We start from the raw sequence: 24,270 nt of genomic DNA, 5'->3' as shown, positions 1-24,270 counted from the left end.
CCTGAGGGCAGTAAACCAGGCTTCTTGGCCAATAGCAATAATTTCTAAAACTTCCCTTCTTTCATCACTTCTGCTTTTTTCAGCTATCATCAGTCTTAAAATATTAGTTTTTCATTTCATCCCCACTCTCTTCCATTTCTCCTTTCCCAGCAACTGTTCCCACTAGTTGCATGGTCCTCATTATTTCAGTAGTTTTATGTGGTTTAGTTTTTATTATATGTATTTTTCAAAGGTTGTCTTTTTGTAGTTTTAATTATGTATAGGAAACTCTCTTATCTTAATATCATGAAAAATTTCAGTTTTTTGTACCAGAGGTTTTTTTGCCTTCTGTCTTGAAACCCCAGTAAAAACCTGTAATATTATGTGGATGCTTCACCACATACAAATATTCCAGGTCAAGTCACCAAATTTGTTTTAAACAATTTTATTGAGGCTTAATTAATATGCCATAAAATTCATCCATTTTAAGTGTACAATTCAGTAATACCAAGTGACTTTTCCTATCAAAAACTCTTCAGTGCTATCTTTGGTCTAGAAGATGATAGTTGCCCTTTTCCCGTTTTGTTCCCAAGATCACTTATGTGGGATGTGTGGCTGTTGTTCCTGGTTGCCATGTGGTTACTTACAAGTATCCATGTGTTGGTTATTGCTTCGATTATTCATTCTGAATAATATAGTAACTTGTTAAGATCGAGGTTATCTACACTTGGGACTCAAGGTCAAGGTTGAGGGGGTAGTGCCATTTTCTTGAAGAATGTTTCCTTTTTGCCTATTGACTGGTGTAAGTTACTCTCAATGTTCTTCACCTGAAGATAATTATACCCTCACTCCAGGGCCTGCAATCCCCTTGAATGGTTCTGTAGGCTCCATCTTCCCCTTGAGACATCAAGACACATTATGCATATTGTAGGCATGTGCCTTTTAAACCATTGTAACTGCTTTCCATGTTAGTCTGAAAATTAATTTAATTGCTGTAGCAGAGCTTAGTATGACCCTAGTCTCCTGAAATTAATTAGAGTAAAACTGGTAGTATCTTTAAGAGTCACAAGTGTGCTGTTTCTGTGAAGGTGTATGAAATGTCTTCACCATTATAGGCGTGAGACGTAGTCTAGAGGAGTGTGCATTCATACCAGTCAGGGCACCAGACACCTGGTGCAAATATTGGCAAACATTGAGGCTAAATGCCGTGCATCCTGAGCATTGTTGACCTTCAGAAAAGAGACCAAGTAGGGTTGGAAGAGCTAGGAAGTGATTTGGAGAGGGTGGACTTGAGCTAGTCTTGGAAGGGTGTGCAGAGTTTGGATAGAATGTAAAAGTGAAATTTGAGGATGGGGTAGGGAGGATTGTTGAAGAGAAGTACAGACCGTTGTGGGAAGCAAATGAGGCAAAGGGGTGTAGTGAACTTAGGAGACTTGTGAGACTCTAAGGAAGCCAGCCAGATTAGAGCAGAGGATTCCTAGTAATTCTTTTTTTTTTTTTAATGTTTATTTATTTTTGAGAGAGAGAGAGAGAGAGAGAGAGTGGGAACAAAGGAGCGGCAGAGAGAGAGAGGCAGAGAGAGAGGCAGACACAGAATCTGAAGCAGTCTCCAGGCTCCGAGCTGTCAGCATAGAGCCCGACTCAGGGCTCGAACCCACAAACTGTGAGATCATGACCTGAGCCGAAGTCGGATGTTCAACCGAGTGAGCCACCCAGGCTCCCCAAGGATTCCTAGTAATTCTTAGTGAAAGTAGGAAGGTAGAGTTTTATCAAAATCACCTGAGAAACTGTCAAAATACAAACACCTAACAAATCAAAGATTCTAAGCAAAGGAATGAAATGTAAAAGCACTATTACAGGAAGCCTAGTCAGGTGACTGTAAGCAAGCTCATTAGAGCAGGAAAACAAGAGCTTAGAGTTAGGCAGGGAGTTTGCTTGTCCCTGGGAGAGAAGGCTTGGTAAAGCATTGTTTTTACTTCCTTTCATTATGAGGCTCCAGAAATTTCAGTAGGTACTGGAATCGTTCCTGGGAAGGGGCAGGGTTCAGAAACACAAGGCTTTGAAGACCTGCGCATAACTTCAGAAAAGTTGAAGTTATTTCTCTTGATGTTTCTTTAGGGAAAAGGAAAAAAACATCCTAAAACTGGCCTCAATCCCAGTTTCAGAGTTTTCAATTAGAGGGCCTTTGGTCCCAAGCTGTGAAACTTGGGGGGAATATTGGTCTCATAGATTGTTAGGTTTTTTCTTAAGTAACATTCTGAAATTCTTTTAGTAGGACTTTGATGGCTAATGCTTCTTGTTGTTTTGCTTTTACACCAAAGTGGAACTTTGCATTTATTTTTATTTTTTTATTTTTTTAAATTATTTCTATTATTTTTTTAATGTTTGTTTATTTTTGAGGGAGAGAGCGCAAGCAGGGGAGGGGCAGGGAAAGAGGGAGACACAGAATCTGAAGCAGGCTCCACAGGCTCTGAGCTGCCAGTACAGAGCCAGATGCAGGGCTCCAACTCAGGAACCATGAGATCATGACCTGAGCCACAGTCAGATGCATAACTGACTGAACCACCCAGGCACCGCTGCACTTATTTTTAAAAGTTGAATGATCTTAAACTCTTAGATCTGGAAGGATTTTAAGAGTCATTTGTTAACCCTTACAGTCACTCATTGTAAAAGAAAAGTGGATCATATTTGAGGAATGGATGTACATGAATAATGGGGTTGGTTGACCTGTCTAAAATTCCTTAGGATATCACCATCTGCAACTAAAGCCTATATGAAGACTGCTTCCCACACATCTCTTTCCTAAATTCCAAATATACTTTCCTAACCTATTTTCCTTACTCTAAAGTCTTTTTGGTAATATCTTCCAGTACTGTCTGCTCTTGAGTATCTTGGTTTTAAAATTTAATTAAAATAGTGACAATAGTTAGATACTTTTGAATTTTAAAAAGTGGGAGAAGGGGGTGCCTGGATGGCTCAGTCCATTAAGCATCCGACTCTTGATTTCAGCTCAGGTCATGATCTCATAATGCGTGAGTTTGAGCCCTGCGTCAGGATCCATGCTGGCCGAACAGAGCCTGCTTGGGATTCTCTCTCTCCCTCTCTTTGCCCCTCCCATGCTTGCTCTCTCTCTCTCTCTCTCTCAAAATAAATAAATAAACTTGAAAAATTAAAAAAAAATAAATTTAAAAAGAGAAAATGAAATAAAGAACAAGCAGAAATGAATACTACTCTAGTGTTTTTACTGTATTAATAAAATTTATAATTTGCAACTAAAATATTTTTGCATCTATTCCTGTGATTTATGATGTTTTGGGAATACATGTTTTTATGAAACATTTCTATTTTATTACAAGAAAATAGGAAATAAAAATTTGCTTTATTTGGTGACTTTTCAGGAAAACATTTATTAATATGGTCATTCCACTTTAACTTTTTCTCTGTTACACAACAACACTGGCCCATGTTTGACTTCATTATTTACTTTTTTCATTGTTTAATCTATCTGTTCTGGTTTTTCAAGTCCCTTTCCTGAAATATTTTACTTTGTTTTTGTGCTTATCTGGCATGATTCAGCTTTCATATATTTCCTTCCTACTTGTAACATTGTTCATCTTGGCAGTGATGAGAGCACGTTGCTATTTTTTTCCAAGGTTGAGTTCAATAGGGTTTCCTTAAGGTAATAGATTATTAGAGCTAGGAAGAGACCAGAGACTATTGAGGCTTATGGTTAAACTGAACAGGCTTCATCCTCTTGCCACTTGTCCTCTGTTGGTAATGGCTGCCCAAGGACTGAGGCCGAGTCTGCGTTCCCTGGGGAAAAGGCTATTTGATTTGCTGTGTCCGTTGTGGATGGGTCCATTGTCAGAACTGGGACCATATTTTAGTTATTCTTCATGTACCCAAGCAAATTGAGACTTGCTCATAGTCACAGAGTTCTTAAGTCCATAGATCTACAGACTTCCAGTTCAGTGCTAGGAGCTAAGTGCTAGGTATTTTCTCCTTAAGAATTCTGGTATTCTGGATTCTTTGTTGTCGTTTTTCTTCCTTGAGTAATAATTGAATTCTGTCCGCTACTTAAGTTTGTTCTAGTTTGTTATATCTTCAGGAATGATTGAGAAATATTCATCAGACAGTCTAAAGGTAGGATTTTCCTTATGCTAGCAGAGAAAAGGGACTTGAGTTACCTAGTCTACCTAAAATTGAGAATTTTCTTTTCATTTGTTTTTAAGACTGAAGGCTTTTCCATTAAAATTTTAAAACTTGCTACTGTATTATCCCCATTCTAATCCAACCAGACCCACCTTCTCCCAAAAGGGAGAAAAGTAGAATTTTATTTCGAAAGAATGAATTTTATTTGAAGATCAGTTGTTGGTTCAAAACAAAATCTGGTCAGGAAGGATTAAAACACTAGTAGAATGAGACAGAATAGGGAGATACTTTAAGAACTTTTTATTTTAGACATTTGTCTACTGAATTGCTTGCCATTTTGACCAAAGTAGTGCGTTATTTTGCAGTTACAAATACAAATAACAGTAAACAACACAAATAACAAGTAGCTATATACTGTATATACATTAGTACTTTTTTAATGGTCATTGATTTGGAAAATCTTCATATAAAAAATATTTTCCACATCTTGTGGGTTTATTTTGGTGATCTAGATTAGTTCTTGTAATCCCTTAGAGCACTTTCTCCCATATTTTACCAAAATCTTACATTTTTGCAGTCTCTAAAATGCTGGGATAGCATTCATACAAAATATTTTGATGCCTTATTAACTGTTAATCAGCAGATGTGCAAGTATTGCCAGCAACCATCACGTACATCTTCATGTAGGCACATTTTGTTGAAAATAGTTGATTTCTCCCAGGATAGTTTCCTCATTTGGAAGTATATTTTTCCATATAAACATGTTTTCAATTTAACAGCAATTTGCTTCTTAATCTTTATTGTGGCACAATTGTTGATATATAGCACTGCTAGAGGATAGAGTTCTGCGTACCCGTGGTTGGAAAAAGGGAGTGAAGAAAGAGACGTCCCAGTGATGGGTTCTTTTCGGTATGCCACTCAGGCGATACTCTGATGGAAGGTGGCAGGAGAGGCCGAGGGAGAATCAGATTTACTTTTGCTGTATGTCCAACTTTGCTGGTCACTACTTTTGAAAATTGAGAGAGAATAACAGTGTAACAAAAGAAAATTAAAAGTATTAAGTATGTACCTACATTTAACATTAAATCTACAATTGAGTATTACAGTTTCTGTGCCCTGTTTGTGCCATCTTTGATTCTTGTGATGTCTTAAATTGCCATTTGAGAAGCATTTATAAAGCGGGGAGAAAAACAAGTATGTAATAGGCACTTAATAAATGCATACAAATATATATTTATTTAAAAATGTGGAAATTGGTAAGGTTGAAAAAGGAGAGCTTTTCAGAATGAAGGGAAAAAAGAATCTGATCTGAAGCCCAGGAAATTCAGAGGGATGAAACTGAAGAAAGATGTTACCATTCACCTTTTGTTCACTGCATGAAATTCAGATTGCTCTCAGCATGATTCCTTTTAGACCTAGCCTCGTTTATTTTAGGGTTTTGTATATAGTTCAATGCTTACTAACTCTGTCGATTAAGAAAATTCTTGAAAGAGGAACAATGAGTCATAGTGATACTTCCCATTGGGAGAGAAAGAGAAAGAAAGCCCTCAGATTGGTCTCTCCATTATATACTTGGAATGGATTCAGCATTTTGATTGATGGCTGAGCACTGTTAAGCTTCCCCTAGCTACCTCGTATCATATTTGGTTCTGTCCACAGTATGACTGGTAGAAGACTCTGGGTTAACCAGCAAAGATAAAGAGCTCTGTAACCTTATTACCCTAAGAGACTTGTTCATATGATGTCATTTCTATTTTAAGATTTTTGACTTTACAACAATTTTTAGAAAAGCTCCAGCATTTCCTAGCCTATCCAGTTTATTAAATAAACAAACCAAGGAAAAGGAGAAGACTGAAAAATATTTGGTCCTGAGAAACTGAGTATGCTAAGGGTGTGGCTGTTTTGGCATTCATCAGGGGTGCACACAGAGTGGGTTCCTCTCTGACTTGGCCTTTTATCCCTGATGCCACAACACCACCAAGAAGAATGAAAAGAGAGGAGGTAGGCTAGGACTGGGAGCTGGTTTGGCCGCTTTGAGCCAGAGAAGGAAGTAGGGTACATGGGAGCCACAGAGTCTCTCAGTAATCTTATTGAAAGATTGTTTTTGAAGTGTTGTGAGTAACCTGTGAAGTATTTTCTTGTAATAGTCACAAATTATCTGGCTGCTTTCTACTTTGAGGATGCCCTCAGTGACCTTCCAATTAAATCTCTTCTTTTTTCTGGCCCTAACAAGTATATCTGGGATGCCTCCAGACTTCAGATTTTATTTTCTTTCTTTGTGCTTTTGGGATCTATAGATCTCATTTTAAAAATTTTGAGGTGGCATCAGTAGCAGTGGCAGGAAATATGGGGCTACTTAGCTAATCTCATATGTGGGTTGGTTCATTTCCGTGGAATTTTTACACAGAATAATCAACCACCATTTTCTTAAGTTTCTGTGTGCAAAGCAACTACCTCTCTCCAAGGTGGGTACATCTAGGTCAACAGTAGCATCCCAAGAACGCTACAAAATTATTTAAATGTACTGTCTTTTAGGCTTCATTGTATAGAAGATATAGTGAACAGAAGGATGAATTTAGCATCCATTTTTCCCTTTAAAAAAAGCCTTATTTGCTATAAAAGTAATACATATTATATACAACTAAAATAAAATGGTTTTTACTTTTTAGAAGGTAAATACTGTGTGCATAGTGCTTTGGATGCAGTGGACAGGAAGTACATGTTTGGGTTATAATTAGTGTTATCTAGAATTCATAAGCTCATAAAAGGGAAATGATCTTATGAGAGAGACTCTTAAACTCTCTTGCAGTTGAAGAGTCTGCTGCACACTGTCCCTGACAAATATTCATACTTAGCCTCTGCTTTAATAATGCCAAGAAAAATAGATGACTTTCTTTACTCCAGTCTTCTCCATCAAAGAGACTGTTCCTCAAAACAGCAGAGATGAAACTCAAGTCTAATATTAAATGAGAGCATTTTAGATGCCTTAAATGTTAAAATCTCCAGGTGGAATTAAGTTACTTTAAAATTGTTTCTGAATTTATTCTGAAGCCAGGTTCAAACAAAAAAGAAAATGCAATGTTGATTTTATTTTATTTTTTTTTAAGTAGGCTTCACACCCAGCATGGAACCCAACATGAGGCTTGAACTCATGACCCTGAGATCAAGACCTGACCTGAGATCAAGAGTCGGATGCTTAACCGACTGAGCCACCCAGGCACTCTAATTTGACTATTTTTTTAACCAAAGCAAGTTGAAGTAGATACTTATGAATTATTGGATGATGAGCCATATCCAGTTCCAATGATTACATGGGTATTTATCTAGAGGGAGTATTTTGATCCTAACTACTATTATGTGCTATGTATCAACATTGAAATACTTTTATTTAAAAATAAACACATGTAAGGACTAGAAGTTTTCTTTAGCATGAAAGGATAATGAGACTATCAGTCAGTAGTCAATATCTGAACTGAGAAGACAAAGCTAAACAATACTTACTATGATGAGGGAAAACTTTGTTGGCTAGGTATAGTCTATCTGAGCAGATGAGACCAATCTTTTATTTATATAGGGTTTTTGGGAAGTGTGGAATTTCAGGCCTGGCAAACTTTTCCCAGGCCATAATGACATCATCTGTAGAGGCATGATTTGTTTGGCATTCAGGAGTGTTTACTAGAGTGAGTCTCTTTCTGATTGGCTGACGTTCAGAAGTGAGAGACTGATGGTGATTGATTGGCTTACAAAGGCAAATTGTTTTTTGGTTTTGTTTTTTATGACTACTTGTTACCATGGCTAAAGAAAAATCAATCTGTTCTATGTGGGGACTTTAATTCTCAACATCAGATACATAGTTACTTGCGCAAAGCAGGTGTATATTGAAATATTTTGAGGTATAACTTAGAGTAAAGGAAGAAAATTTTAAGTGGACAGCTTAATAAATTTTATTCATGTATATATACTTGCATATATATCACCCAGTTTAAGATATAGCATTTTCATCACCTCAGAATGTTTTCCAGTGTCCCTACCTAACCTATATCCCCCAGTAGCTATTCTGATTTCCATCCCCATCGATTAGTTTTGCCTGTTCTTGAATTTCATATACATAAAAGCGCACAGTATATATTATTTCATGTCCAGTTTTTTATATTCCTTTTGACATATTACATGTGAGAGTCATTCATGTGTTTGCACATGTCCAGTACTTTATTATTGTGTAGTGTTCTGTTTGTGACTGTACCACAATTCATTTGTATACACAAATAGTAATGGACATTTGCATCATTTCCAGTTTGGGAATATTATGAATAAAGCTGCACTGAACATATTTGTACATCTTATTTTATTAACAAACACTAATGTCTCTTGGGCATATGAAATTGCTATATCATTATGATTTGAGTATGTTTAGTTCTAGTAGATACTGTCAAATTGTTTTCTGAAGTGGTTGAATTGATTTGCATTCCACTAGCAATTTATGAGAGTTTCAGTTGCTTCATGTCCTTGTCAACACTTGGTATTGTCATCATTTTTATTTTAGCCATGCTGGAGGGGTGTGTGTGTGTGTGTGTGTGTGTGTGTGTTTATTTATCTAAAAATTTTTTTTAATGTTTATTCATTTTTCAGAGACAGACAGAGTGTGAGTGGGGAAGGCCAGAGAGAGGGAGACACAGAATCTGAAGCAGGCTCTGGGCTCTGAGCTGTCAGCACAGAGCCAACCAAGGGGCTTGAACTCATGGACCATGAGATCATGACCTGAGCTGCAGTCAGACGCTTAACTGACTGAGCCACCCAGGCGCTCCTATATTTATTTTTAAAAAGACAAATTCTGGGGGCACCCGGCTAGCTCAATAGGAGGAAAATGCAACTCTTCATCTCAGGATCATGAGTTTGAGCCCCACGTTGGGTGTAGAGATTACTTAAGTAAATAAAACTTAAAAAAAAAAAAGGCAAATTTTGAAGAAAACAAACCTAGGCTTAGTAATTTAACATGAGAAACTTAAGAATATGGAGTTACCCATGTTAATCGAGGTTTAAGCTTCCTATTAATTCTTAGTGTAAAGAAGAAATAAACATTCTTGATTTTTTTAGTTTCTTAAATAGCTTCCTAATTTAGAAAAATCTGATCTAGGAAGAATCATCCTAAAAGAAAGTTACTATCGTTTAGAGTTAAGAAGTTAGTTTCAATAATCTTGGATGACTCCAGGTTAATGTAAATAACTTTTTTACTGTTAGCCTTGAAAATAATTATGTTGAGTATTTTTTAGTACTTAGCATGTGCCACAACCTGTTCTCTGTTGATGATGCAGTAGTGAACAAAAAGTCCTTGCTTGAATAGAATTTAGATTTTAGTGACAGTACAGACAATGAATCAATAAATATGTAATGTCAGGTAATGATATAGAGGGAAATATGGGGTAAGAAGAGATTGCCTAGTATGGCATTATGGGAGCCTGTGGGGTTGGAGCAGAAGAGGGGCAGAGAGAGAGGGAGAGACACAGAATCTGAAGCAGGCTCCAGGCTCAGCTGTCAGCACAGAGCCTGATGTGGGGCTTGAACTCACAAGCCATGAAATCATGACTTGAGCTGAAATTGGACGCTTAACTGACTGAGCAGGTTATTTAGCTGTATCAAGGAAGACTGTTGTAAGCAGAAGGAGCATTAAGTGCAAAGGCCCTGAGGTAGGCATGTGCCCAGTTTGTTGGACGAAGAACAAGAACATCAAGTGCTGTGAGCAAGGGATAGAATGGTTGGAGATGAGTTGGGGCTTGCAGGGAGATCATGTAGGGCCTTGTGGGCCACTTGGCTTTTATTCTGAGATGAGATACCATTAAAAGATTGGGAGCAGTAGAATTAATCTGATCCCACTAGTTATGTTCACACAAAAACCTGTACACGAATGTTCATCGACACTTTATTTGTAATAGTAAAAAGTTGGAATCATTCTCGAAGTTTTTCAACATCCTAATGGTTACACTGAGGTATGTATATACCATGGAATACAATGAAAGGAATGAACTACTGATACAGAAACTTGGATGAATCTCTAGAGATTTATGTTTAATAATAAACCAGTTCCTAAAGATTGCATTTTATATGATTCTATGTATATAACATTCTTGAAATGAAAACATTTTAGAAACAGAGGGCAGATCAGGAGTTTGCCAGGAGTTAGAGAAGAAGGTGGGTTTGGTCACAAAAGGGCAACAGGAGGAATGCTTGTTTTGAAACTTTTAAGTATCTTGACTGTGGTGGTGGATATACAAATCTACAAGGTGATAAAATTATATGGACCCCCCCCACACACACACACACACGAGTACCAGTAAAACTGGGGAAATCAGAATAAGATCAGCAGACTATATAAATGTCAATGTGCTCATTGTTGTATACATTAGTTGGGCAAAATGTTATCACTGAGGGCAACTGGAAAAAGTGTACAAGAGATCTCTGTACTATTTTACTATTTCTTACAGCTCACCTGTGAATCTATAATTATCTCAATAAAAAACTTCGGTTAAAAAGGACAAGATCGTTCTGGCACCTTTGCAGAAGATAGACTATAGGCTGTATGGCCATTAGAGTGGGAGCATGGTTCCCAGTTAGGCTGTTGCAGTAGGCCAGGTAAGAAGTGATGACTTGAACCAGAATGGAGGCAGTGAAGATAGTATGACATAATACTTTAAAGTTAGAACCAAGAGGATTTGCTTGATGGATCAGATGTGGAATGTAAGAGTAGTCACAGTAAACACCCAAGATTTTTGGCCCAACCAACTGGAAGAATGGAGTTGTTGTTTATTAAATGGTGAAAAATACAGTAAGAGCAAGTACAGGGAAGAAAATTAGGAGTCTGTTTTGTACATTTATGTTTGAGATACGTGGTAGTCATCCAAGTAGAGCTGTTATATAGCCTGTCTGGCATTCAGGATTCGATCAGGAGGTCCAGATTGAGAATATAAATCCAAGAATTGTCAATGTGTGAAATCACCTGGGGATTGAGTATAAAGAGAGGCTGTCCAAAGAACTAAGTCCTGGGGATACTCCAACACTTAAAGATAGGAAAAATGAGGAAGAACCATCAGAGGAGAATGAGATGGCATAGCCAAAGAAGTAAAGAAATAAAGAAGGACCAAGAGAAAATAATGTCCCCAGGGCCAACTGAGGAAAGTGTTTTAAGACAAAAGGAGTGATCTAGGGACACTGAAATTTTCTTTCAAGAAGTTTTCTGTAAAGAGGAACCAAGAAATAGGGTAGTGTCTGGAAGGGGTTATGAAGTCACTTTGGGGGATATATTACAGCCTGTATGCTCATGGGCATGATCCAGGAAAGAAAGGTCACAGTTACTGGAGCAGTCATCTATAGAGAAGCAGGGATGGGATGTGGTCACAAGAGGTGAGATTGACTTTAGATAAGAGTATGGACAGTTCATCTGTAGAAGCAAAAGGGAAGGTACAGTATATGGATATAGATGTAGGTAGGGTGGTAGATGTAGCAGTGGAAGCTTAGATGTCTGCCCTCTTACGATTGTTTCTATAAATCTCAGTGAAATTTTAAGATTGAGTCTTTGAGAGTGAGTGATAAATATTAAAGGTTTGAGGGAAAAGAGGCAAATAGTCATGTAAGAGAGCAGGAGAGTGACTGGACTAGGGACATGCCAAGGATTGCTAGGCATGTTAGTGGTGATAAATTTTAAATATGACCAGTCAGTATGTATGTTTTTCTCCCACTTGCTCCGCCACCCGGGTGCAGGGGAGGAGTAGGAAGAGAGTTTTACCCAGGTTTGGGGTTTTGCCAGAGGAGTTCAGGGACAGGTAGGTTCAAGGTTGTTAAAAGTTGTGGAGGGGTATAATTATTGGTAATGAGAAGGACTAGGTTACAACCATGGGGATGTCAAACTGAGGCAGGGCGAAGACTGGACCATCAGAAGAGAGAAGGTCGAGGAACTCAGAGTCGAGGTGTTGGAAGGGTCAGCTGTGTAGATCTTAAAATCGCTGGTTGCTGGGTGCCAAATTCATGACCATCTCTTCTTTAGCAGTTTGACTCTAAGCATGGAAAATATTGGAAAGGAAATAATTTAGAGTAATTGTATAATGTTTTTTTAAGAATCATGACAAATTATTTGCTTCTTTCGTTTTTTAGATTTAGCTCTTTGCAGAAGATGATACCAGAAATGGTATTAACCAAAACACGTGCTTTGGTTTAGCATACAAATATGTTAAAGACCGTAGCCAACAGTTGTTTTATTTAGTAATTTGTAGTTGGCTTATTTATGTTATTTGTTCAGTTCATTGGTGGACATTCAAAAATTTGTCCAAAAATTATTCAACAGTTGTCATATTAGAGCAGTTCACAATGTGGATCTCAAAACCATCCTGAAAATACTAGCCAAGAAACTTTGTTTTAAAACCAGACTGAGAAATAGAGGTGACATAGAGCCATATTAAACTCTTCAGGGGGCGCCTGGGTGGCACAGTCGGTTAAGCGTCCGACTTCAGCCAGGTCACGATCTTACGGTCCGTGAGTTCGAGCCCCGCGTCGGGCTCTGGGCTGATGGCTCAGAGCCTGGAGCCTGTTTCCGATTCTGTGTCTCCCTCTCTCTCTGCCCCTCCCCCGTTCATGCTCTGTCTCTCTCTGTCCCAAAAATAAATAAACGTGGAAAAAAAAAATTTAAAAAAAAAAACTCTTCAGAAAAAAACAGGTATGGAACAAAAAATTAATACTAAGTATTAACTGAAAATAACATGTGAGTCGTTCCTGAGTACATCTCTCTCTCTCTTTTTTTTTTTTTAAAGAATAACTACTTTTAGGGTGCCTCGGTGGCTCCGTCGGTTAAGCACTGACTTTGGCTCAGGTCATGATCTCGAGGTTCGTGAGTTTGAGCCCTGCGTTGGGTTCTGTGCTGACAGCTTGGAGCCTAGAGCCTGCTTCGGATTCTGTGTCTCCCTCTCTCGCTGCTCCTTACCCACTCATGCTTTGTCTCTCTCTGTCTCTCAAAAGTAAATAAACATTAAAGAATACTGTTTTTTTTTAATGTTCATTTATTTATTTTGAGAGAGAGAGAGCACACGCACAAGTTGGGGAGGAGCAGGGAAGGAGGGAGAGAGAGAATCCCAAGCAGGCTCCACACTGTCAGTGCAGAGCCTGATGCAGGGCTCCATCTCATGAACTGTGAGAGTGATCCTGACCTGAGCTGAAATCAAGTCGGATGTTTAAACAACTGAGCCACCCAGGTGCTCCTCCCTTTGTATATCTTGTCCTTACCTCTGATAATGAATCTGTGAAAAGTCCTTTTAGTTTGCTTACAAAATATGTCACACATTTATCCACTTCTCTCCATCTCCACAGCTACAACCCTACAACCATTGCTTCTCACCTAAATAGTAGAGGCCTAGAGTGGGAGAGCTGGTAGGGAGGGACCTTTTGGTCCTGACTCAAAAGTCACCTTTCAGAATGGTCTTTTTTTTTTTTTTAAGTTTATTCATTTTTGAGAGAGAGAGAGAAAGAGCACAAGCAGGAGAGGGCCAGAGAAACGGGGGGGGGGGGGGGGGAGAAAGAGAGAGAAAGAGAGAGAGAGAGAAAGAATCACAAACAGACTTCACACTCCACGCTGAGCCTGATGCAGGACTCGATTCCACGACCCTGGGATCATGACCTGAGCCAAAATCGAGTCACGCTTAGCCAGCTGAGCCACCCAAGCATCCCTAGAACAGTCTTTCTGAACCATTTGAAAGTAACCTTCCTGACCCTCGTCTCACCCATAGCATTGTCCTTGGTTTTTAACTTGTAGTATCTATTGTATCTGATATTATGTTGTTCCTTTGTCATTTTTTGTCTATGTGCCACCTTCCAAGTAAATTAGAGCAAGGAACTTATCTGTCTTGTATATTGTGAATGCCTGTCGTTTGGAACAAGTCAATTCCAGGTACAGGGGATGCTCAAAAGTATTTGTTGAATGAACGGTAAATGTATTGGAAAACAAATATTCATATGGGATCTTGAGAGAAAAATTTCTGATCTGGTAGGTAACCTAGTTCAGTATCCAGGGGTCCTAGAAGAAGCCACTGAGGAAAAAATGCACAGTCTTGAGCCTGGTACATCTGAAGAGTGAGGCTTGGTGCCTCCTGAGGAGGAAACTCGTTTCTTTACCCAAAAGGAAATTTTAAAAATTTTACTTCTAATTTATTTATTTTTTTTTAGTTTATTTTGAGAGCATGAGCAGGGGAGGGGCAAAGAGAGAAGGAGAGAGAATCCGAATCAGGCTCTGCACCATCAGCTTAGAGTCCGATGCAGGGCTCAAACCCATAAACTGTGAGATTATGACCTGAGCCAAAATCAAGAGTTGGAAGCCTAACTGACTGAGCCACCCAGGTGCCCCCTCCCCAATTTTTAAAAATATTTAATTAATTATTATTATTTTTTAAAGTAGGCTCCATGCCCAACGTGGGGCTTGAACTCATGACCCTGAGATCAAGAGTCATATGCTCTACCAACTGAGCCAGCCAGGCACCCCAAGAAAATCAAATTTTCAGAGCTCTGATGACTGACAATCAGATGTGTTTTGTTTTGTTTTAACTAGGGTAATTAGACTGTGGAGAACTTTGAATAACAAGCCAAAATGGGTTGACATGAGGAAAGAGAAGGTGAATAATACAGAGGCTCCATAGGATTAGCAGAAGTATCAAAGACTAATTATCAGTGCTTTTTTTTTTTAAATATTTTTTTTTAACGTTTATTTATTTTTGAGACAGAGAGGGACAGAGCATGAATGGGGGAGGGTCAGAGAGAGGGAGACACAGAATCTGAAACAGGCTCCAGGTTCTGAGCTGTCAGCCCAGAGCCCGACGCGGGGCTCGAACTCAGGGACCGCGAGATCATGACCTGAGCCGAAATCGGCTGCTGAACCGACTGAGCCACCCAGGCGCCCCTATCAGTGCTTTTTTAATTGCAATAAGGGGAATAGAGTTAGGGAGAAAGAAGGACACTAGATATCTGGGGGGAGGAAGGGGGAACTACCAAAAACGGGAAAGAGAGCCTGATGTATGATCCAATTCAGTCAAATTTGACTTAACTACATGCACCAGGTACTGTCCCTGGTGATGGCAAACCAGTAAGGAGGGAGATATAGGAGAGAATGTCTGCTTTTTAAGGGTCTTATTGTGTCTAGCAAGGGAGACAGACAAATGATGACTTATAATATGGGGTCATTGTTGGTTTGACAAGAGATGGATATCTTTAGGAGTTACTGGCCAGCCAGTCCATGTGTAAGATTTCACATGGTGACCCTCAGCTTTGCTTTTGTAGAAACCGGATTCTAGTAGGTGCCTAATATCTTAAAAAGTGACCCATGCTGGGGCGCCTGGGTGGCTCAGTCGGTTAAGCGTCCGACTTTGGCTCGGGTCGTGATCTCACGGTTCGTGGGTTCGAGCCCCACATCAGGCTCTGTGCTGACAGCTCAGAGCCCGGAGCCTGTTTCAGATTCTGTGTCTCCCTCTCTCTATGCCCCTCCCCAACTCATGTTCTGTCTCCCTCTGTCTCAAAAATAAATAAACATTAAAAAAAATTAAAAAAAAAAAGTGACCCATGCTAACCATGAACATACAAGAGTGGTGCATAAGCCAAAATATCAGTTTATTAATTTACAGTGAGGAAAGCTATGTGAACAGCCAAGTTTTAATTAGAAGATTACTTAGCATGGAGAAGAATAAAGGGAAGTAATGGGGTGATGTAAATGTCAAGTGACATCAAGCTTTGGTTGTCTGATGCTTCTCCATACCAGGACTGTACCTGCAGTGGGAGCTAGTCACTTTGCTGGTCAGGACACCATGCCTCCCTTGTGATTAATGAACATGGTCACAATTGTTTGATGAACTGCATTTTCTTACATCTGCATGCTTACTGCCTTCTTTAGTTATGTTACTGCCATTCTGTAGTAATTTATTCTATCTGCTTCTTTGGGAAACAATCTCTTACTATTGTATGTTGATGTTATCAGCTATACCCTTAAGTTTTGAAGATACTTAGGCATAATCTGTGGTTATAATGGAGGTATATACAAGGATAGTGGCAACATAAATAAGGAAACCATTAATACCAACAGTTAGCAAGGATGAACAACTTGAATTGTCATGCACTGAATCTTCTAGGAATATAAATTGATACAACCACTTTGAAAACAGTTTAACATTACCTAGTAAAGTTGAGTATTACCATACTCTTTCCCTAGCAATTCCATTCCTAGGTTTTAATAACTTGGAGAAACTCTTGCACATGTATACCAGGAAATAGGTAACAAGATTGTTTATAGCAGAAAAATAGAAGGGGACAACTACAAGTTCAGTCAAATGTTCATTTATACAATGACACACTCTACAAAAATGAAAATGGAAGTGCAGCTCTAAAACAGTATTCAGTGAAACAAGCAAGTCACCAAAAAATACATGCTGTATGAGTCCATTTGTATAAAATGCAAAAAAAGAACAGATCTAAAACCGTTAAGGACGTGTCATGTAAGGTAAAACCAAAGAGGAAAGCAAAAGAAAGGTTAATTCTTTGGTTAATAATGGTTAAAAGAATGGTTAATTCAAAATTCAATCCAGTCGCTACTTTTTTGGGAGAAGGAGATGCAATTGGAAAGGGGAATATGCAAGTCCTTGTAATGTTCTCTTTCTGAAGCTGGATAGTGCATTCATGGGTATTCATCCTGTCATATTGTCCACAGTGTCCACTAGTGCCTTACTAGTAGGATGACTGTTAAACTTATGGCCCCTACTGGAACACCTTTGAGAGTAAAGGGAGGGGATGCTCAAAATAATTAAAATAATATTTCTTTGGAAATATTTACTAAGAAATTTGTAACCCCCAAAATAAATATATTAAACCACATTAAAAACTTTTTTATAATGATTGTTTAGACATTAAAAAAATAGCATAAGCTAAATAATTACTCTTGGTATGTGTTCATATACTTTTATCAGTTTCTTAACAGTTATCTGTCTCAAATACCATGTCATTGGTATTTTTATGAAGTGAATATTTTTTTAATGTTTATTTATTTTTGAGAGAGAGAGAGACACAGCATGAGCAGGGGAGGGGCAGAGAGAGCAGGAAACACAGAATATGAAGCAGGCTCCAGGCTCTGAGCTGTCAGCACAGAGCCCGATGCAGGGCTCTAACTCACAAACCACGAGATCATAACCTGAGGCAAAGTTGGACGCTTAACCAACTGAATTACCCAGGCACTCCTATGAAGGGAATATTTTTTCAAAATGTTCTTATTTTTTACTTTTTCCCCCTAAAATTGCCTGCCACCTTCAAGATTGTATTTGTTGGCTAATATATTTGAAAATGCTTATACCTTCTATTGAATCTTCTCTGCAGAGTGTTTTTTTCTTTTTTTTTTTTTTTTTTTTTTGTGAGAGAGAGAGAGAGAGTGCGTGCGTGTGTGTGTGCGCGCGCGTGTGTGTGTGTGTGTGTGTGTGTGTGTGTGTGTGTGTGTCTTAAGCAGGTTCTATGCTGAGCGTGGAGCCCAACTTGGGGCTCAATCCCACAGCCCTGAGATCATGACCTGAGTCAAATGTTCAACCAATTGAGCCACCCAGCCACCCCAGAGTGTATTACTTTTAATTAAGAAGATATATTCTCAAGATACTTTGTGAGCTTAGTATCTTAAAGTTGGAAGTATACAGTGGAGGTTTACCAAACTTAGTAATGACAACAATGATGATAATATGTTCAAAAAAAAAAAAAAAAAAACAGAAAAAAATCCGGAATAATTGCTAAGCCAAGACAGATGAGATGCCAAGTAGAACAGGTATAAGCCAAACCTGTCTTGGGCAGTTACACAAAATGCCTGCAGTTTAACATCTGCATAAGCACAGTTCTGTTAATTTGCTTGTTATTGGACCCAGGTGGCTGCTAGTCAGGGCACTAGCTGACAGACCCCTGTGGTGAATGTTCCTTTCTTCTTAAGAGATGAAAACACGTAAAAAGATCCATAAACTGTTACTGGTTTGAGAAGGAAAATATATTAGTTTAAATATTAAGTTGGAAAACCTTGGGAGAGAGGAGTAGTAAAGGGAATACATCCACACTTTGAAGTACTGAGTGTTTTGCAGCTGAGTAAAATCGAGCAAAATCTCTAAGACTAAGGATTATTTCTTGTTCACATAGGAACATTTTATGAAACAAATGATCCACATTTATGGCTAGAACTTAACAAATACTTTATTTCTACTTTGCATGTTTTGTGGAATTTATTCAAAGTATCTTTTCCTTAAAAAAAAAAAAAAAAAAAAAGGTTAGAGTGGGAGAGAGCCAAAGCATCAGAGACTCTTAAAAACTGAGAACAAACTGAGAGTTGATGGGGGGTGGGAGGGAGGGGAGGGTGGGTGATGGGTATTGAGGAGGGCATCTTTTGGGATGAGCACTGGGTGTTGTATGGAAACCAATTTGACAATAAATTTCATATATTGAAAAAAAAAAACAAAGTATCTTTTCCTATGGAACAGTTCTGTATCTGGAAAGAGGCTGCTTATTGAGTTTTACCTCATTTGGGAAAGATTCACATGGTGAGGAAATGACAAAGGTCCTTTCCTATAATGAGACTTTGCTGACCACCTTTGCCAGTCAGTGGGTGACGTATCCCAGCATGGTTTTAAAGAAACATTTTCAGAAAGCTGTAATTTTTCCTGTAAAAACACTTTTTCAAAAAAATTTTTTGTGCCTTTTCAAAACCTATTTTTTTCCAGTGGCAAGTGGCTACTCCTCAATGGGGAGTGTATTAATATCCCCCTTTATTAATAGTGAGTCAGGAGATAATGTTCTCCTACACAATTTACAGTAAAACAAATGTGTCTTAAACATATTGTGCTTAAGCAAAGTTCTCTGGTAGCAATAATTTGAAAGTCACTGATGAGAAAATTTTTATTTTGGCACACATAATGAGTTATTTCCTCCTAAAACTAAGTTATCAGAAATTCTAAATTCTATCAAATGGTTCTTTTAATACATTTGAATAAGAGGTAAGGACACTGAATGATTTCATAGACCAGGGTAATGTGTGATGGATAGAGACTATATGACACATAGAAATTACATTTCACTTAATAATAGATCTAAGTAGGTGGAGATGACTTAATATTTTAAATGTGTTTGTTTCTTCTCTCCATAGCTTTAAGAAAAAGTAGAAATCACTCCTGACTGTACTGAATAGCAAAAATTAAGTGACTTTTCCTGTACTGCAAATCATGGCACTACCATTCCGGAAGGACTTAGAAAAGTACAAGGACCTGGATGAAGATGAGCTCCTTGGAAATCTATCAGAAGTAGAACTGAAACAACTGGAAACTGTTCTCGATGATCTTGACCCTGAGGTAGGTGCTAATGAAATAACTTTTCAAACCCTTTGAAACTAAGTAACTTACTTGAGCAGTTAGCTTTTTCATGACTTTTCTCAGATACCCCTACATTTTCTCTTTATCCAAATTAATTTTTTGCCTCTTCTTAGTTCCCTCACTTCTGCCCCCACCTCTCCACTCACATGCCAATATATCCTAAACCATTTTCACCAACACCCTTATTTTCAAACATCTGAAATTTCCTGTCCTCTACGAAATCTTTTCTCTTTGGGCAGGGAGCAATGTTTTTGGTAAAATGAAGCAGATAATTAGGTCTTTGATTTATGTCAACCTCTGTGCCTCTTCAGAGCTTCTATACTATGATGGCCCTTGTGTAGAGTGTCTCTAGAAGGTTCTTTGTGACTTTAAATCTTTTTTTTTTTTTTTTTTTTTTTTTTTTTAATTTTTTTTTCAACGTTTTTTATTTATTTTTGGGACAGAGAGAGACAGAGCATGAACGGGGGAGGGGCAGAGAGAGAGGGAGACACAGAATCGGAAACAGGCTCCAGGCTCTGAGCCATCAGCCCAGAGCCTGACGCGGGGCTCGAACTCACAGACCGCGAGATCGTGACCTGGCTGAAGTCGGACGCTTAACCGACTGCGCCACCCAGGCGCCCCTTTTTTTTTTTTTTTTTTTGAGAGAGACAGAATGTGAATGGGGGATGGGCAGACAGAGAAGGAGACACAGAATCTGAAACAGGCTCCAGGCTCTGAGCTGTCAGCACAGAGCCCAATGCGGGGCTTGAACTTGGGAATGGAGAGATCATGACCTGAGCCAAAGTCAGACATTTAACCGACTGAGCCACCCAGGCGCCCTGTGACCTTAAATCTAATTGTTACCATTCTAAAAGCTGCTGACCAAATTGAGTAAGTTTCTAGTCATTAGTAGAGTAGACCTAAGTAGATTCTCAGCAGTACTGCAGTCCATATGGAACAGACCTGAATATATGTATATACGTTTTAATTTGCAAAGCGGGGGGCACCTGGGTGGCTTTGTCGGTTAAGCGTCCGACTTCGGCTCAGGTCATGATCTCACGGTCCATGAGTTCGAGCCCCGCATCGGGCTCTGTGCTGACAGCTCAGAGCCTGGAGCCTGCTTCAGATTCTGTGTCTCCCTCTCTCTGCCCCTCCCCTGTTCATGCTCTGTCTCTGTCTCAAAAATAAATAAACGTTAAAAAAAAAAAAAAAACTTGCAAAGTGGGTGTTATTTGTCTTATAAATTACACAAGGCTAAGGTAGAGTCCCTTAACACCTGAATTGTTATTCTCTGGTATGTGGGGCGGGGGGGGGGTGGGCGGGGAGTCCTTGAGGGGAGACCCCTAAGGTTATGGCTACTTACCCTGAAGGTAAGGGTCATTTGCTAGGTTTCTTCTCTTTACTACATGCTCCTTTATGCTGAGACATTGATTTTTAGTGTCTTTTAAGAATTGAGATAGAGTTTGTTTTATAAAATTATTCTTGTTACTACAACACATTTATTTCCTGCTGGAATGTTTTTGAATTTTTATTGAAAATTATCCTTTTTTCAGCATTACTTCAGCACTTCATTAATGTGTCTATACCGTAGATCAAAACCCTTAACTGTAATTGTTATCACAAGGAAAAGTTTGTGGTACTCATAAGTCTGGGGATAACCGAGGATAACAGTGCTGTTTTGATCCTGTCACAGCAGTCTCTTCTACAAACAGTTCAACCTATTTAGATCTGTTTCAATCAAGTGGTTGTAGAAGTGGCAGGAGCCTAAGAGCTCATCTAGTCCAGAGTTCCTTAACCTTGACACTACTGACATTTGAAGCTGGATAATTCTTTGCTATGGGGGCTGCCCTGTGCATTGTTAAGTTGTTCAGCATCCTGGCCTCTACTCACTACTTGCCAATAGCACATCCCCCTGTTTACAAATGTACCTGGGATTTTTTTTTTTTTTTAATTAGCTCTGGTAAGATTACAGACATGGAGGAAAAAAGAGTGTATTTCTTACAGTCCCCAAGAAGGAACATGAGAAAACACCTGGTTTTGTCAGGAAGCAGAAGCAGCAAGGAGCAAGTATGGCCCAGAACCATTCTTGTGGTTTCGGAGGGAAGAAATGGGTGAGACAGGATTGGCAAGTTTGAGCAAATTTAGGATTGGATAATTTGAGTAATTTCAGTGGTCTCTGGACCACAGGAGTAGTCTCCAGTTGTCCAGTTACCTGGTCCTGGTTGGTTTAGGGCAGGAGCAATAATGGTTTGCTGAGTGAGAGATAAAGGAGGTGGTTGGGATATGGGCTCCGGATTGGTTGGTTTTCATTTGGAAAGCCCACTGCTGGGTGGAGGGTCGAGGAAGTTGTTTGCTATCCTTAGGAATTAGCCAGCCCCCATGATGGCAAAGCATCTTAAAATACAGAAAATAGAAAACATGATTAATGCTTCCTCCCCTTAGTCATGACAACCAAAAATGTTTGCAGACATTGCCACTTGTCCCCTGTGGGAGCACCTTGGTTGAGAAACATTGATCTAGCACTTGCCCTGTGTTTTATAGATAGAAAACAAAAGTTAGGTGACTTGATTCAGTTACTACAATTAAGGAAAGAACTGAGACTAGATCCCTCACTGCCTGATGGCTCCCTGGCAGAGTCTAGTGACCTTTCTGCTAAACTGCAGTAAGTACCCTATTAATACTTGCACTATGCTATACATGTGAAAACTGATGGTTTCTATTTTCTTACTTGGCAAAACCATGAGGCCTGCTTCGTTTATGGGGAGGTTTGAGTTCAAACCTCTGGGTGTATTTTGCCAGTTCCTCAACCCCAGTTGCAACTCCCCCAACCTCAGATACTGTTAGTTGAGACTGGAAGAACGATGTTTATTGACAGCATGCCGCTTGTGGGTAAAGTTTTGGGCAAGAGTGCCAGTGAAAGATGAGGTATGAAAAGAGTGCAAGGGTAGTAGTGTCCACTTCTGGCAGAGAAAAGCCGCTGTAACTTATAAATCTCAGAAGATAAGAGAAGGGCAGATAGAGGTTGTATATGGTTCCTTGTTACATTTTGGAGGGCTGTTTTACTTTCCATATGCTGTATTCAGTATATTTATTTGCCAACCTACTGCATTTTCTCAAAACATCTATCTCTACAAGACAGCCAGCCAGCCTAGGCAAAAGCTAATTTTTTTTTAAATTATTTCCAAGGCTTGGAGTATATATCATTACAACAAAATTGTACTGTGAGGAAGAAACATACTTTTTAGTGGCAGTCATTTTAATGAGATCTTTACCTGTTATAAAATAATTATGATCTAGTAACTTGAGTAAAGTATACTCCTAATAAAGCATGGTTGATGAGTTTATAGCCTCCAAAGCCAGTTACCTGTCACTTATTTTGTGTTCAAAAATGTATTTAAGGAGCCAGGATTCCAGCTAATGTATCATTTAAAACCTATGTTTCGGGGCACCTGGGTGGGTCAATTGGTTGAGCATCCGAGGTTGGCTCAGGTCACGATCTCACTGTGAGTTCGAGCCCTGCGTTGGCTTTGTGCAGACAGCTCAGAGCCTGGAGCCTGCTTCGGAATCTGTCTCCCTCTTTCTCTCTGCCCCTCTCCCACTTGTGCTGTTTGTCTGTCTGTCTGTCTGTCTGTCTGTCTTTCTCTCTCTAAAAAATAAACATTAAAAAATTACAAAAAAAAAAAAAACCAAACAACCTATGTTTCACATGATTTTGACCTGGCAGGTGGAATAGTGCAACTCCATTACTACCCCCATGAAAGAGCAGTAGGTATTATTGATGGTGATGGGGAGTAACTTTGATTAATTTGCCTTAATGAGCATTTTTCTTTAAAAGTGTTCTCAAATCTTTATTCAGTAAATATTTGGGGAGCAACCAATAGATTCCGGTGCTATGCTAGGCTTAAGGTTATAAGAGTAAGCAAAACAAATGTGGTCTTTGCCCTCATGATGCAGATTGGTAGGAGTGGGGGAGGTAGGCATTAATCAAATAATCGTACCATATTAGTATAAGAGCATATAATGGGAGGTTAAGAAAAGCCTCTTTGGGGGAATGGAGCTGCAGTCTTAAAAATGACTAGCAAAAAATGGTGGACAGAGCATTCTAGAGAAGGTCTTTGGTAGAACGAAGTGTGTGGCAGGCACAGGGGAGGAACTAGGGCTAGTGTGGCTAGAATGAGGAGGGTATGTGAGGTGAGGCTAAGGTAAGAGATAATGGAATGGGAATGAGGGATGATGTGATCCAGGGAAACCATTCGGGAAGTTAGTATAATATTCCCTGCCAGCTTGATCATAGCTTGGACCAAAGTAATGGTGTTGGAGACGGAGAGAAGTAAATAGACAAATGAGTTTTTTAGGAAGTAAAAATGGGTAGGATTCTTCATGCATAGTTCTCAATTTCCGAGTTGGTGGGTAGAAGTCTTGTTTCTTTATTATCTTCCTGTAGACAATTTTGCATTACAAAATGCATTCTTAGTGCAGGGTTAGGAACAGACCTCCTTTGTATTTCATATTTATAGATGACCTTTCTGTATAATGCATACCATTACATGAGGAGAGCACAAAGGTGAATTTTATGAAAATTATTATGGATCTCAGCAAATGGCCACAGTTGAAGTGCTGTATTTTCTAGTTATAAAATGTATATTCCCTATTATTATCTATATAAGATCTCCCTTTATAATGAAAATTATCTTATAACATCCATGAGATTCAGCATTATGGAAGGTGTTGGCAAAAGAAGGCTGGCCCTTTTGTGTGACTTACT

The 24,270-nt window shown here is 38.9% G+C and overlaps 1 protein-coding gene and 1 non-coding gene across 4 annotated transcripts in view; both read left to right on the top strand.

The window, feature by feature from the left end:
• Positions 1-24,270, top strand: part of TMOD3 (tropomodulin 3) — an 82,777-nt gene that overhangs the window by 14,842 nt on the left and 43,665 nt on the right. Inside the window, exon 2 of one of the 3 annotated variants that reach the window (XM_032593639.1) lies at positions 19,304-19,505. In XM_032593639.1, coding sequence (XP_032449530.1) covers positions 19,380-19,505 — 126 coding nt within the window. In that variant the 5' untranslated portion in view covers positions 19,304-19,379. Of the gene's footprint in view, positions 1-19,303; positions 19,506-24,270 lie in introns of those variants that run through there. The other 2 variants (XM_030318184.1, XM_032593640.1) reach the window with 2 other exon arrangements.
• Positions 15,489-15,573, top strand: TRNAQ-UUG. The gene has a single exon. It is a non-coding gene; the product is annotated as a tRNA-Gln (tRNA).

Source organism: Lynx canadensis, chromosome B3 (assembly GCF_007474595.2).
Source record: "Lynx canadensis isolate LIC74 chromosome B3, mLynCan4.pri.v2, whole genome shotgun sequence".
In the NCBI taxonomy this organism is placed as follows: domain Eukaryota; kingdom Metazoa; phylum Chordata; class Mammalia; order Carnivora; family Felidae; genus Lynx; species Lynx canadensis.
This window is presented reverse-complemented; position numbering and strand designations above follow the sequence as displayed.